Source organism: Dipodomys merriami, unplaced genomic scaffold (genome assembly GCF_024711535.1).
Source record: "Dipodomys merriami isolate MVZ:Mamm:240054 unplaced genomic scaffold, mDipMer1.0.p SCAF_1, whole genome shotgun sequence".
Classification (NCBI taxonomy): domain Eukaryota; kingdom Metazoa; phylum Chordata; class Mammalia; order Rodentia; family Heteromyidae; genus Dipodomys; species Dipodomys merriami.
Genome location: NW_027202270.1, coordinates 144769363 through 144783847, shown reverse-complemented (window position 1 = coordinate 144783847; position 14485 = coordinate 144769363). Strand labels below are relative to the sequence as shown.

General features: G+C 38.1%; 1 protein-coding gene across 5 annotated transcripts in view; it reads right to left on the bottom strand.

Moving 5' to 3' along the window:
- Fermt2 (FERM domain containing kindlin 2) overlaps positions 1-14485 on the bottom strand; it is a 73947-nt gene that overhangs the window by 26923 nt on the left and 32539 nt on the right. For all 5 annotated transcript variants that reach the window (XM_070033171.1, XM_070033162.1, XM_070033191.1 and 2 more), the window contains exon 4: positions 3639-3773. In XM_070033171.1, coding sequence (XP_069889272.1) covers positions 3639-3773 — 135 coding nt within the window. The remainder of the gene's footprint in view (positions 1-3638; positions 3774-14485) is intronic.

Sequence of the window (14485 nt, the reverse complement as noted above, 5' to 3'; positions counted from 1 at the left end):
TAAACTAAGTCTAAAGTAAAACAAGTTTTTTCCTCAATCCAAAAGAAGTTGTGTACCAGTCAAGAATATAGTGAAACGTCCACAGTATTTATCATCATTTAAAATATATTGTTTTAAGACAACTCAATTTAAATAATTAAATCTATGTAAGTTAGGTAAACAATTTCAGAGTTAATATTTTCCCAGTGAATATCAAAACTAATTTCAATAGATTTAGAAAGTATTAATGTAAGAGGGTGGATAGGATGGTGTTCTAGAAAGAGGCTAACAAAGATACAATTTGCATTTCTTCTGAGGTCTTATTTTATTTTTAACAATTCCTTAACACAATAGGGCTAAGGCATACAGTTGAGGCTACATATAAGCTTGTAAAATTAGTATGTTTCTTCACTTAAGTAACAAAATTATGGAAATGAAATTTACTTTAAACATTTAAAAAAATTCAGAGTAACACTGGGTAAAAGCATCTCCCCCAATCGTAAATTCTGTTAAATTATACCTTGTTCCAGTAATCATTTCTTTTTAAAAAGTCACATAAGGATATCTTTGTAAATGGATAATGGAAAGAAACGCTTTCCTCCATTACCAAAGTGAGAATTATGCTTAAGAATCCCTCTCCTTCCAAACTTCTACTTCTATGGTGATGGAAACAATGATGGGTGAAAAATGATGGTGATGGAAGTGGTGCTGTGGCTCAAGTGGTAGAATGCTAGTCTTGAGCACAAAGAGGTTCAGGGACAGAGCCCAGGCCCTTAGTTCAAGTCCCACAACTAACATGCCCTCCCAAAAAATGGTGGTAATATTACTACCCTTTCTGTTATTAACCCAACCTAGTCTACTGGGAAGAGAAGGCAAAATAAAAAAATCAAAGGAGGTTTACTGAATATAATTCAACTTCTTACTAGCCACAGGATGCCTGATTCAACAATGCTTCTCATATGTGTTCTTCTGGCATTAGTTCTAAAACTGTAAGATGTAATGTGAATCCTTCTCAACACTAAACAACACTAAACAACACTGGGACAGTCAGTCATGGTGACTTTCAAACTTAAACTTGTGTGATACTGCACACAAGGGCTGACATTTCTCTAGCTCAGCTTGGCAGAGGTAATTCTGCCACAGTGAGTACAAAACATTACCTTCTAGCAAGAACTCGGGGATTCCAAAGTTCGTTAAGTAAATCTTTGCTAAGAAATGTCAGGACATTGAAAATTTGTTCCTAAATATGATAAGCTATAATTACTACTCAAAATGGTGTCAAGCTAGATATTAATCAGTTTTCTTCATCTAAACTTCCTAACAGAGAAAATGTTTTTCCTAAGTCACACACTTAATAGAACCAGACAACCACCAAGTCCTTTCAAGCCTCTTCCCACAAGCTGCTCTGACCTGTACTTTACACTTCATCTTTCTCACTTCATGGTTCCAATTGTTCTATAGGCAGTAACTCATTACTTCTCCCAACAACTCTATTTTTCATGTTAGAGAGATTAAAGAACTTGCTCAAGATCAAGAGCTCTGCAGAGCCAAGCCATAAATCTGCTAGCCCTGCTTGTTTGTAGTTGAACATGCTTGCCCTGTATATAATTCATTTGAGCCATTTCCAGCTAGTGTGCATCACTTATTCACAAACCCAGTACAATGTGACTAATGCAAAGTCTAGCTTTACTGCACCATGCCCAGCTTCAATGCTCATTATGAAATATTGATTTGTTCATTTTGTAACATACTCAGAAAACAATGGCTCTGTAGTGCACTAATCAAAATTTATCAATTAAATATACTTTAATGTGATCTTGAAATACCTTAGAGGTCTCTATCCAATAAATTAGTTCAACTGATTTATTCCTATGCTGTACTTTTTTATTTGCTAGGCTATTCTTTATTAGTATCACTCTTTCTGCTTGACTCTTTCCATCAAAGTTCTAGCAACTGGAACCTAAATGCTTAATTAACAAATTTAATTCCTTAGTTCATAAAACAATATACTGTACTAGAATGAGTAATTCTGTTTCCTGCCTAAATTTCTACAACATTCTTTTAGCATTATGTATTCCACCCCTTAAATATTGGAGTTATGTCCTTACTTCTTCCCTTCCTTCCTTCCCCTCTTCCTCCCTCCTTTCCTTCCTATCTTGTATGTGTATATGTGTGTTGATCCTGGGGGCTTAATCTCAGGGCTTGGATGCTAGTGCTGTCTCTGAGCTCAAAGCTTGCTCTCTACCAGTTGAGCCACAGCTCTACTTACAGTTTTTTGCTGGTTAATGGAAGATAAGGGTCTCATGGACTTTCCTACCTGTATTTGCTTTTAACTGTGATTCTCAGCCTCCTGAGGAGCTAGGATCATCATAGGGATGAGCCACTGGTACCGGGTGAAACCATGTTTTTGTAACCTATAAATTACCTGAGTATTGTCTTATTTCTATGTCTTAAAATATAATCAGAACCTGAGTAGTAACAGAGGTTACTTTCTTAAGCCAGGCACTGAAGACTCATGCCTATAATCTTAGCTACTCAGAAGGCTGCGATTTGAGAATTGGAGTTCAAAACTAGCCCGCTCAATAAAGTCTATGAGACTCCTATACCTAATAAACGGCTAAAAAGCCACAATGGAGCTGTATGTAGCTCAAGTGGTAGAGCACTTGTCTTGGGGACAACACTCATACTGAGTTCAAGCTCTAGGGCTGGTGCTTGAGTGCATGCTCATGCACGCTTGCGTGCGCATACACACACAAAGGTACTTTCCTAACCTAACTGTGCCCTAAGTTTTTTCATCCTAATAGTATGAACAATAACAAAATCTTCTTCAGAGAGTTATAGTGACAAGTGTCCATTGGTAAAATTCATATATAGTTTGTGTGCATTGCTTATACTTACGTGATATATGCCACACACTGAGTTAGATCCTGGTAATAAAACGTTAAGAGAGAGCCCTTGTTTAGGGAGCTCACAATTATTGGGAGACAATGTGCAAATACAATATTAAGTCTAATGACTGTGACCAAACTATATGTAACTGAGGCTGAAAAATTATGTAATAGGCAGTAATCTGAAAAAGCTTCTCAATGAGTAAGCCTTAGGTACTGATAGCATATGGAAGACTGATGCACTGCACTTGGGAAAAAAGAAAGAAAGAAAAAAAAAAGAACCTATGCTTCTATATTTCATAATGAGCATTAAAGCTGGGCATGGTGTAATAATCCTCAGAATGGAGGTGGGTGGCGGGGTGGGATGTGTGTGGATTATCTACTGAAAGTACTTCTAGGAGGCAAAAGGGAATACTATATTCAAAGCAAAGAGATGGTTTTAAGTAAGGTTTTAAGTTGTAGTGTACTAATTATTGGTTTTTACGTCTACATACTAAAAAAACAAAAACAACCTCCATTTCTACAATCCAAAGAGCTGAATCCAATTATAGAAGTATCCTTTTTGACTCTTCCAGCAAGGAAAATCAAGTTTCCTCTTTATTGATTTATCTATTAACACATGACAGCAACTAAATGAGTGATGATGATTTCATGATTAGAGAATGATTCTGAGGGACACTGACTACCTAACTTGACCACTGTCCCGACTAACAAGATCCATTTATTCTAAACCAAAAGACACCAGTCTGCTCCTTGATTTGTCAGACTCACCTGACCCAGGAGTGATAAGAGGCCCTTCTAGTTCAAGGGCCTCATCTTCAGACTGGTCATCAAGTTTTTTCTTTTTTTTCTTTGTTGGGTCTCTGGGTTTCTTTAAGAGAGAAAGTTCTTCGGGGTGTCTGATATCTGTTAGAAAATACAGATTAAATTAGAAGAAATTAAACAACAATTTATATTTAGTAAATCTGTTTAATCTATTTCAAGATAAGAATTTGCCATTTCCTGCTGTGTATATCTGTATCTAAATTCTGTCAGACACTGATGGCATATGAAGATTGATGTATGACACTTTTCAAAAAAAATCTACAGCAACAGAACATTTGCCTAGGCCGAACAAGGTCTGGGATTCAATCCCCAGCCGTTAGAAAAAAAAAAAAAAAAATCTACCACAAGCACTGTGTGTATGTGCGTCCTGGGGCCTTGGCACTGGCCCTGAGCTTTTGCGCTCAAAGCTTTGAGTCATAGCACTATTTTTGGTAGTTAACTGGACATAAAGTCTCATAGATAGTTCCTGCCTGAGCTGGCTTTGAACTGTACCACAAGCATTCTTAATTCATTTTTACTAGTAAATATTAGAAGCTTTATTTATATATTAGCTTTTATCTAAGGCTAGAAGTCAAGCTTTATATTATAATATAGTCCTCATACATTTTGTACGTTATAAGGTATACATAGTACATCCAGTGAGTGTAATTTTCTTTAAGCACTTGGTCATTAGCAAATCTCAATTAATTGATAAAAGCTTTTCTATTGTGTGTTTGATAGAGGCAAGTTTTTGTGGTTTCTGGGCTCTTCCCTCCTTACTCTTTGCCCTTTTTACTATTTTCATTTGAATCTGAATCAGAGGCAAAATGGCTAAGTAAAACTGACAAAAGAAATTAAGAATGATCCCAACAAAAGGGAATTTCTTACATATTACATTACATATTACATTATGTTCATGAATTGCCAAGACTTATTAAGAAGCTGGTTATTCCCACTCTGAGCTAAAAGAGTCAGTGGGATCTCAGTCAAGCTTCTGATTTTTCTGGGTAGAACTCAACAAGGATATTGCATATTTATGTGGAAATAAAAATCATCTTAGAAAATTTAAAGCAGTACTTAAAAAGAACAAAGTTGAAGGACTTACACTAATCGACTTTAAGACATAAAAACTGTAACACTAGTGCCAGGGCACTCACTAAAGTGGCTAAATTTAGTGCATGAAGATAAATCAAATAATAAAAAAGGGCCTCCAAATGGATCTTATAAGAACTGGTCAATAGTTTTTCACAAAGATGCCAAGTAATTAAAGGAGAAAGAAAAACCTTTTCAACAAACATTTCTCAACAATGAGAGATACATATGGCCTTAAAGAAAAAAAATACAAAACTGTAGGGGCTGGGAAGGTGGCTCAGTGGTAGAGCGCTCGCCTTGCATGCATGAGGCCCTGGGTTCGATTCCTCAGCACCACATAAGCAGAAAAAGCCGGAAGTGGTGCTGTGGCTCCAGTGGTAGAGTGCTTGCCTTGAGCTGAAGAGCTGAGGGACAGCATCCAGGCCGAAAGTTCAGGCCCCACAACCGACAAAAAAAAAAAAGAAAGAAAAAAAAACTCTATAGCCCAGTGTGCAAGAATACTAATTGGATGCTAGACTAAATATAACAATAAAATAATAAACAAATAAAACAATAAAATTGAAAAAAAAATCAGATTTCTTAGATAACCAAAAAAAAAAAAAAAAGAAAAATTTTCCTTTATTAAAAAATTAGCCAGCTTTGTCTTAGAAAAATATTAAGAAAATAAAGCAGCAATCAAATATTAGGCCAAAATATTTGCAAATATAAATGGAGAACCCATACAACTCAATAAGACCAACTTCATCAAAGATCACACTAGACTCCCATCAGACTGGCCAGCGTTTAAAAGACTTGCAAAACCCAGTGTTAGGTGCCATGATACGATGGGAATGTGGAAGAGGAACTGGAACTCTATTCAACCAGTGTGAATACAAAATGAGACAATATGAGGAGAGTTCAGAGGTTTCTTATAAAGGTAAACAGGCATCTACCATATAACCTAATCTTTTCCAGGTTTAACTTTAGTTAATAACACAAATGGATAAACAAAAATGTGACATTTGTAGTATCAATGAAAATGACTAGTTACAAGGAATAAAACTCATCAGTAAAACAATAAAACCCCACCTTTGACACATGCAATAAAACAAATCTAAATAACTCATACTAATTGGAAGAAGCTAGTTGGAAAAAAGAGAATATATAATTTCATTAATGAAATTTCAGAGAATGTCAATCAATCTCTAGCACCAGACAGCAAGACAAAGCTGAGGAAATTCTATTTGCTGATTGTGGTGGTGACTGGACAGGTATAATTGAATTTACTGAAATTCAAATTGTACACTTTAAATGGCTAGTTTACTGTATGTCCATTATATCACAATTGAGTTGATTTTTTAACTGAAGACAGCTCAAAAATACAACAACAAGAACAAGAACAACAAACAAAACAAACAGAAGCACAGTAGAAAGCAGGGGGACCAGGTCTGTAATCTACCAGGATATGAGAACAGACAAGACAGCACACATCACTGCATGACTTGAAATGCAGACTGCTGAATTACTGGATGACAGCTTTATACCTGAAGTTTATATAGCTTCAGGATATACAATATCTACTAAATGTGGCTCACTGTTAAAATTCAGGAAGCCTGAGAATAAGGTTGACCATACTGCTTCATGGCTGAGAGGTAAAACTTAAGACACATTTATACTAACTCCCTGTATTCTAATCCCAGCTCCAAGTATTTATTTACTGTGTGACTGACTAGGTAAGGTACTCAGCCTGAGCTGCTGTAAAAATTAAATACACACCAACTGCTTTGTAAGTATAGGTATCCTGGGAGTCTCCCCTTGATCCATGGGAACATGTTCCAAGAACCCCAATGGAAGCTTGCAATGGCAGACAATACCGAACCCTAGACATGTTACTATTTTTCTTGTACATACTTACATACCTGCTATGGGTTAACTTATAAATCAGCCACAATAAGAAATTAACAGAACAATTATAATTTTATTAGACTAATAAAAGTGATACTAACAGTCAGCTGGGCACTGGTGGCTCATGCTTTTAATCCTAGCTACTCAAGGGGCTGAGATCTAGGATTGAGATTCAAAGCCAGCCCTGGCAGCAAAGTCAGTGAGACTCTTATCCCCAATTAACCAGCAAAAAGCTGGAAGGAGAACTGTGGTTTAAGAGGTAAAGGCTAGCCTTGAGTTCAACAGCTCAGGAACAACATCCAGTCCCCGAGTCCAACACACACACACACACACACACACACACACACACACACACACACACACACACACACACACACACACACACACACACACACACGAATAAGCCTCCTACACACACACAGTGATGTGAATAAGCCTCCTACACACACACACATACACACACAGTGATGTGAATAAGCCTTCTACACACACACACACACACACACACACACACACACACACACACACACACACACACACAGAGTGATGTGAATAAGCCTCCTGCCCCTACTATCAATATTCTCCCCCTTAAAAAAAATACAATAGTCACCATTTTTGTATTGAATTGAGATGAAGTACATTCAGGCTTCTCAGTGGTAAGTCAGAATGGCCAGCAAAACTGCTCTTGCCTTTTAGGATCATTATGAAGTAAAAAAGGAGTTATTTAAATAGTAGCTGATCTGATACCACCAACACCATTAAGTGGCTGAGGAACAGGGTACATATATACTGCATAGACTCCCTGACAAATCAATTCACCACACCAAAGGGGGCACATTTAAAACTAATAAATTAATAATAATAAAATGAATAATATTTTAGGAATTTTCTATTTGTATCTTAGGACCATGCCTGACCACATGTAACTAAAACCTTGGAAAGTAAAAGCACAAATGATGTCTATTGTAATGTTTTTCTCAAATGTAAAGGAACAATCACAGTAGAACCATGAAAATAACAAAAATTTATGAGTCAATCATTTTAATACCTGCATTATATTCTACTGTGTAAATTTATCATAACTTACTCTTCTTATGATACTGTGCCCATTATAAATCTTCCAACATTTCTGTATATTTTTCCTACAGCATATTTTTTTTTGAAATTTATTACAGTGAAATTACTGCATTCAAGGTTGTGGAATTTTTAAGGCAAAAGTGGACCAAAACAGGAACTTGTGTTTTTAAAAATCTTGTGCTTATTTGGAAACATCTTGTTTTAATCTTCACTTAATTCCTTCCTTCCTTTTCTCCCTCCTCCTTTCCTCTTGGTCTTGCTCCCTCAGTTGGCACTCTACTTGACCCATGCTTCTAACCCTGCTTTTTCTTGGTTATTCTGGAGATGGGAGGCTAGAGGACTTTCTTGATCAGGCTGACTTTCAGCCACCATCCTCTGGATCACAGCCTCTTGAGTAGCTAGGATTCTAACCACTAGCACCTGGGATCGATCTATATCTATCTATCTATCTATCTATCTATCTATCTATCTATCTATCTATCTATCTATCTATCTATCTATCTATCTATCCATCCATCCATCCATCCATCCATCCATCCATCCATCCATCCACCCACCCACCTACCTACATTGTTTTACATTTCTTCAACTAGTAGTGATATCTATCTACTTCTGAGTTCTTAGTCATGAATATTTCTTTTAATTTTTATCAGACTTTTAAAATTTACATATAAGGCAGCAACTACTACATACTATACTGGACTTCCTCTCCCTCTCCCTCTCTCTTGGTTGTGGAGCTTGAACTGAGGGCTCGAGTGCTGTCCCTGAGCTCTTTTTGCTCAAAGTTAGCACTCTACCATGTTGAGCCACAGTGCCACTTCCAGTTTTTCAGTAGGTTCGAGGTAAGAGTCTCATGGGGACTTTTCTGCCTCAGCTGGCTTCCAACCACAATCCTCAGATCTTGGCCTCCTGAGTAGCTAGGAGCGCCTGGCTCTATACTGGATTTCTTTAGTATTTTTTCTTTGTGCAGGTCATGGGGCTTGAACTCAGGGCCTTGGTACTGTCCTTGAGTTTTGCTACTAAATTTGTAATCCTCCTGCCTCTACTTGTGTGTGCCAACATACCAAACCTTTTTTTTTTTTTTAATTCTTTTGTTTTTGGTTGGTTGTGGGGCTTGAACTCAGAGTCTAGGAGCTGTCCCTGAACTTTTTCACATAAGGCTAGCACTGTACCATTTTAGGCCATAGCATCATTTCTGGTATTTTGGTGGTTAATTGGAGATAGAGTCTCAGAGACTTTCTTGCCCAGGCTGGCTTTGAACCATGATCCTCAGATCTCAGCCTCCTGAGTAGCTAGGATTACAGGTGTGAGCCACTGGCATGTGGCATGACTGTTTCATCTATTTATTTTAATTATTATTGTTCTCATTAAGTATTTGTACAAAGTGATTAAAAAATCTCAAAGTCAGGTTATGAGCACATCAAACTATTTATCATCTAGGGTTTCACAACTAAAAATCAGCAATTTCTTCAATCTTATATACTCTGGATGCAAACTCATTTATCCCCAAACGTAATTTTTAGGGGCTTCACGATAGGTAATTACAATAAATTTACATCCAGAAACTCAGAAGATATTTCTTTCTTTCTGTCTTTATTTTGTCATGGGGCCTGAAATCGGCCTGAGCGCTGTCCCTCAGCTCTTCAGCTCAAGGCTAGCGCTCTACCACTTGAGCCACAGCACTACTTCAGGCTTTTTCTGCTAATGTGCTACTGAAGAATCGAATCCAGGGCCTCATGCATACAAGGCAAGCACTCTACCACTCAGCCACCTTCCCAGCCCAGAAGATATTTTTTTAAAGCCAACTTTATCTAGGGGGAAGGAGAAAGATGACTAGCACAAGCAGTCTCTCTGATTCGTGGCCTCCATGATGTGCTAGCTCCACTATGCTCTCCCCACCAGGATGGACTAAGTCCAAACTTTAAACCATTTCTCTCAGGTACTTTTGTCATAGTGACAAAGTCTGACCAACTAACCTAGTGATTTATGAGTGCACTTTTATTCTTAGCATACTCTTCCCTGGCTTTAAATGCTACCCTGGCCATATTGGGAGAAAAGAGGCATTAGCAAATTCCAGGAGGTCAGGTCATCGCTCTCTCCATTCATTCATTCTTTCTGGCTAAGTAAGTCATGTACTAGTAAATCATAAAAGATCTGAAAGGTACTGCAGGCACAAAATGAACCATACTTGGGTGATGTGAGGTACTTCCACTGTACCACCCACAGTCTGTGTCCAGTGGCAGAGGTGAAAGCAAGCAAATGTTTCTGGCATGTTGCCCGGGGCTTGAGAATTACTTCACTACATGATTTATATGTTGAAACTTTTGTTCCTAAGTCATTTCCTGTCCAGCTCACAGATAAGCTATTATTATAGTATAACAATGAATAGTCAATTCAGTTTTCAGTCAGTTATAAGTAGATGAAGTAGTTCTTAACTAGTTGAGCCTGTGAAAACTGCTTGTGAAGCCAATAATAATACATTAAAATACATACTTGGAACACCCATGTCCCTACACACATAATCTCAGTAGCTTAGAGCTCCCAGAAACTTGTTTTATAAAAGCTGTACAGGTAATTGAATCCAACTTCTCATTACTGAATAGTAGCTGAGAGAAGGGGAGAAAAATGACACCTTGATTCTCTAATGGTAGTAAGTTCCATACTGGAACTGAGTAGTCATAGGTTTTCATTTTATTTCAGTAACAACAACAAAAAAATCATCCATACCATTCATATAAGATACTTTTTCATTTACATGACCATTGGTGATTATGCTTCATATCAAGAAGAAATGAAACTTGTGAATTTAGGAATCGAAACCCCAAGTATAAGAGTGAGATTGGAGAATAGTATAGCTTTACACCAAAATACAGATCTACAGAAATATGAGGTATAAAAATTTTTTTAAAAAGGATCAAAGTGCCAATTTATTGATTAAAAAAACAAGCTACATCAAGGATGTGCAAACACAGAAATGTGAATTCGTACATTACTGGTAAAATGATCAACTGGCACATCAACTTCAGAGGGTAATTTAAGAATGTCAAGTCAAGCTTATTACCCTGGGAGAAATTTAACTTCTAGAGAAACTGGTACCTGTCTTAGTATACAAGATGTATTGTTTGTAATGGTGGCTACTAGAAATAAACTGAAGACTAATCTAGTCTAGACAGACTAACTGAAGGACAAAGAAGAGCTCTTAGGAAAGTAATCATTTTAGTTTTTACTTTCATTTTATCTTTTAAATTGGTATATATTAACTGTACTCAGTAAGGCATTTCCTGGTATTTTCAAAAACACAAACAATGTACTTTGATTCACCCTATTTCATCCTTAAATCTTCCCTGAAAGCTTCTGGCTGGATAAGAATATGAGCCTGTGCATTATTTTCACCAGTCTCCCAAAGTCACATACACAGAAAGAAGTAGAAGCCTGCATGTTTTTTTTAAAGTGTGTGTGTGTAAGTGGGAGACAAAGCATCAGATAAGCAATGTCAGAAAAAAATGTAAAGGAAAGGCAGAAGCCAGAAGCCAGATGAAACAACAGGAAATGGCTCATCGGTATGGAGACATGTAAGTAGAAGACACTGATGGGGACACCCAACTGACTCACTGGGCCAAACATCATGCATAGAGGCACTGAAATAGACTACGGAAAACAGTCTGCTAAACATTCCATTCCTGCTCCATTACTGGACTCAACACACATAACTCATCTTTATGATCTTTCAGAAAAAAAAGAAACCTGAATAGCCCCAGGGAAAAGATCTTTGAGATCACAATATGTGAAAGTTTACTCAATCCCTAAATACTGTACCTTCTGTCACCCTTTAGATGACAGCTAGTGCCCCTACTAAATATAGGGATGGACAGCAAATGATGATTAGACATTCAAAAGGCCTCCTCGGGTGTATGCAGACTTCTAAAGACATATCTTAAGATTTCTACACTTTCAGTATACAATGGAATAATACTCTAGTTATTGCTGTGAAGAGACTTTACAGTGGAAATAATGTAATAAACTGATTTTAGGAAAGTAATCCAGGACCTGGCACACTCAATATACTAGTGGGGGCAGGGTGAGCAACGAGGAGGTAAGTTAGGAGAGGTCAGATAACTTTGAAGAGAACTTATTTTTTGCTAATAGTTTTGTTGAGGATTTGTTTATTTGGTGCTGGTCCTGGGGTATGAACTCAGGGCCTGGGTACTATCTCTAAGCTCAGGGCTAGCACTCCACCACTAGAGCCACTTCTCCACATCTAGATTTTTTTGGTGATAAATTGGAGATTAGAGTCCCGTGGACTTTCCTGCCTGGGCTGGCTTTGAACTGTGATCCTCAGATCTCAGACTACTGAGTAGCTAGGATTACAGGTGTGGACCATCAGTGCCTGTTTTGCTAATGGTTTCTAAGAGGAAAAAAAGAAGACAGAAATTTAGGAAGTCATCAATTCTGCTGATACCTAAATTCCAACCTTGAAAGACTAAATAAAAATACCTAGGTGAGCCTAATTTCTGTGCCTAGACTGTTTTTCCCCTTCTGTCTCTGCTCACAAGTTGCATAATTCATTTTCCACATAGTATAGAATGAACACACTTGTTTACCTTCCTCACTCCCTTTCTACATTCCCCCTTTGCCCAAATCCCCTAATAAGCAGAAAAAGAAAACAAACAAAAAATGCACACATATACACACAAACACCATCACTACCACCAACAGCATAAATAACCCTTATCTCCATTTCCTGGAATTCAGGAAAACATATCTGATTTTAACATAAGTTAAATTTCACCCCAAATTATTACTCATACCTATTTGTTCAATGCAAAATTTATTCCCACAAAGCTTATGTGTAGATGGTCACAGAACTTTATTTATAATAGCCCAAACTGGAGAAAACCCATGTGCCCTTCAACTGGTGAATAAACAAAATAGGTCTATGCACACAAGAGAATACTATACAGTAAATGAACTGGTATGTAAAATAACATGAAGGCCAAAAAGCATGCTGCTGTTAAGCTAGTAGATCCATACCATTTATGTGACATTTTTAAGAAGGCCACATCATATTGGTTAAAGGCAGATTGGTGGTTGCTGAGGCTAGAAGGGTAAAGAGGACTGAAGAGAACTTTTCAGAGTGATAAAACATGTCACATCATCCTGGTGCATGACTGTAAAAATGAACTGAATTTTTCTGGTAAGATTTTCCTTTCCTCCCCTTCTCTTCTCTTCTTCCTTCCTTTCCTTCCCTCTCTCAGTCTCTCTTTCCCTTCCTTTCTTCCTTTTCTTTCTCACTGAGATTTTTTGTTCAGGGCTAGTGCTCTGGCACTTAAGCCGCAGCTCCATTTCCAGTTTTCTGGTGGTTAATTAGAGATAACAGACTCACAGACTTTTCTGCTTAGACTGTTTCGAACTATGATCCTCAAATTTCAGCTCCTGAGTAGCTTGGATTATATGTGTTAGCCACTGGTACACAGCAAGGTTATTTCATTTTAAAGAATGCCTTAAGAAAACTGATGAAAAGTTAAGTAAAATTAAAGGATACAACTTATGCAAGGTCTTAGGTATTACCCTCCTCCCTCCCCCCACCCCCACCATCCCCAACTTCTGTGACTTTTGCTCAGTTCTACTGACTATGCAAGCAGGCCTGTTGATGGATTAACTGGTCAAAGTTTTCTCCCCCTTTGGTACTGGGAATTGAACTCTGGGCCTTGTGAATGCTATGTAAGCACGCTACCACTTTAGCCACATACCCCAGCCTTTTTGTTTTGTTTTGTTTTGTTTTTTTTTTTTGGGGGGTCCGGTCGTGGGGCCTGAACTCTGAGCCTGGGCGCTGTCCCTCAGCTCTTCAGCTCAAGGCTAGCACTCTACCACTTGAGCCACAGTGCCACTTCCGGCTTTTTTCTTTTTGCTTATGTGGTGCTGAGGAATCGAACACAGGGCCTCAGGCATGCAAGGCAAGCGCTCTACCACTGAGCCACCTTCCCAGCCCCAGCCTTTTGTTTATAAGACAAGGTCTCACTACTTAATTTGTCCAGACTAGCCTCAAACTCAGGGTCCTCCTGTTTTGCCTCCCAAGTAGCTGGAAACAGGCATGTACCACACCATTTTGTTGTTGCTGTTGTTGCTTATGGGGCTTGAACTGAAGGCGTGAGTGCTGTCTCTGAGGTTTTTCACTCAAGGCTAGTGCTCTATCACTTTTCACTCAAGGCTAGTGCTCTATCACTTTGAGCCACAATGCTACTTCTGATTTTCTGGAGGTTTAATTGCAGATAAAGAGTCTCTTGGACTTTCCTGACTGGTCTGGCTTCAAATCTCGATTCTCAGATCTCAGCATCCTGAGTAACTAGAATTACAGGCATGAGCTACCAGTCCCTGACTTTACTAGTTCTTAACTCTCTTCTCCTCTGCTTGTTTGTAGCATAAGGAAACTGTGAACATTAGATATTTATGTTCTCTCAGCTTCCCTTGTAGCTAAGTAGTCCATGATCCAAGATGGAACAATAAGGTATGTAATCCTAGCTACTCAGGAGGCTGAGATCTGAGGATTGCAGTTCAAAACCAGCCTGGGCAGGAAAGTCTTTGAGACTCTTATCTCTAATAAACCACCAGAAAACTGGAAGTGGTGCAGTGGCTCAAGTGGTAGAACGCTCAGCTTAGGCTGAAGAGCTGAAGGCAGCGCCCAGGCCCAGAGTTCAGGCCCCACGACTGACCAAAAAAAGCTATTTAGTTTAAATATGCATTGTATAAAAGAAATCAGAATT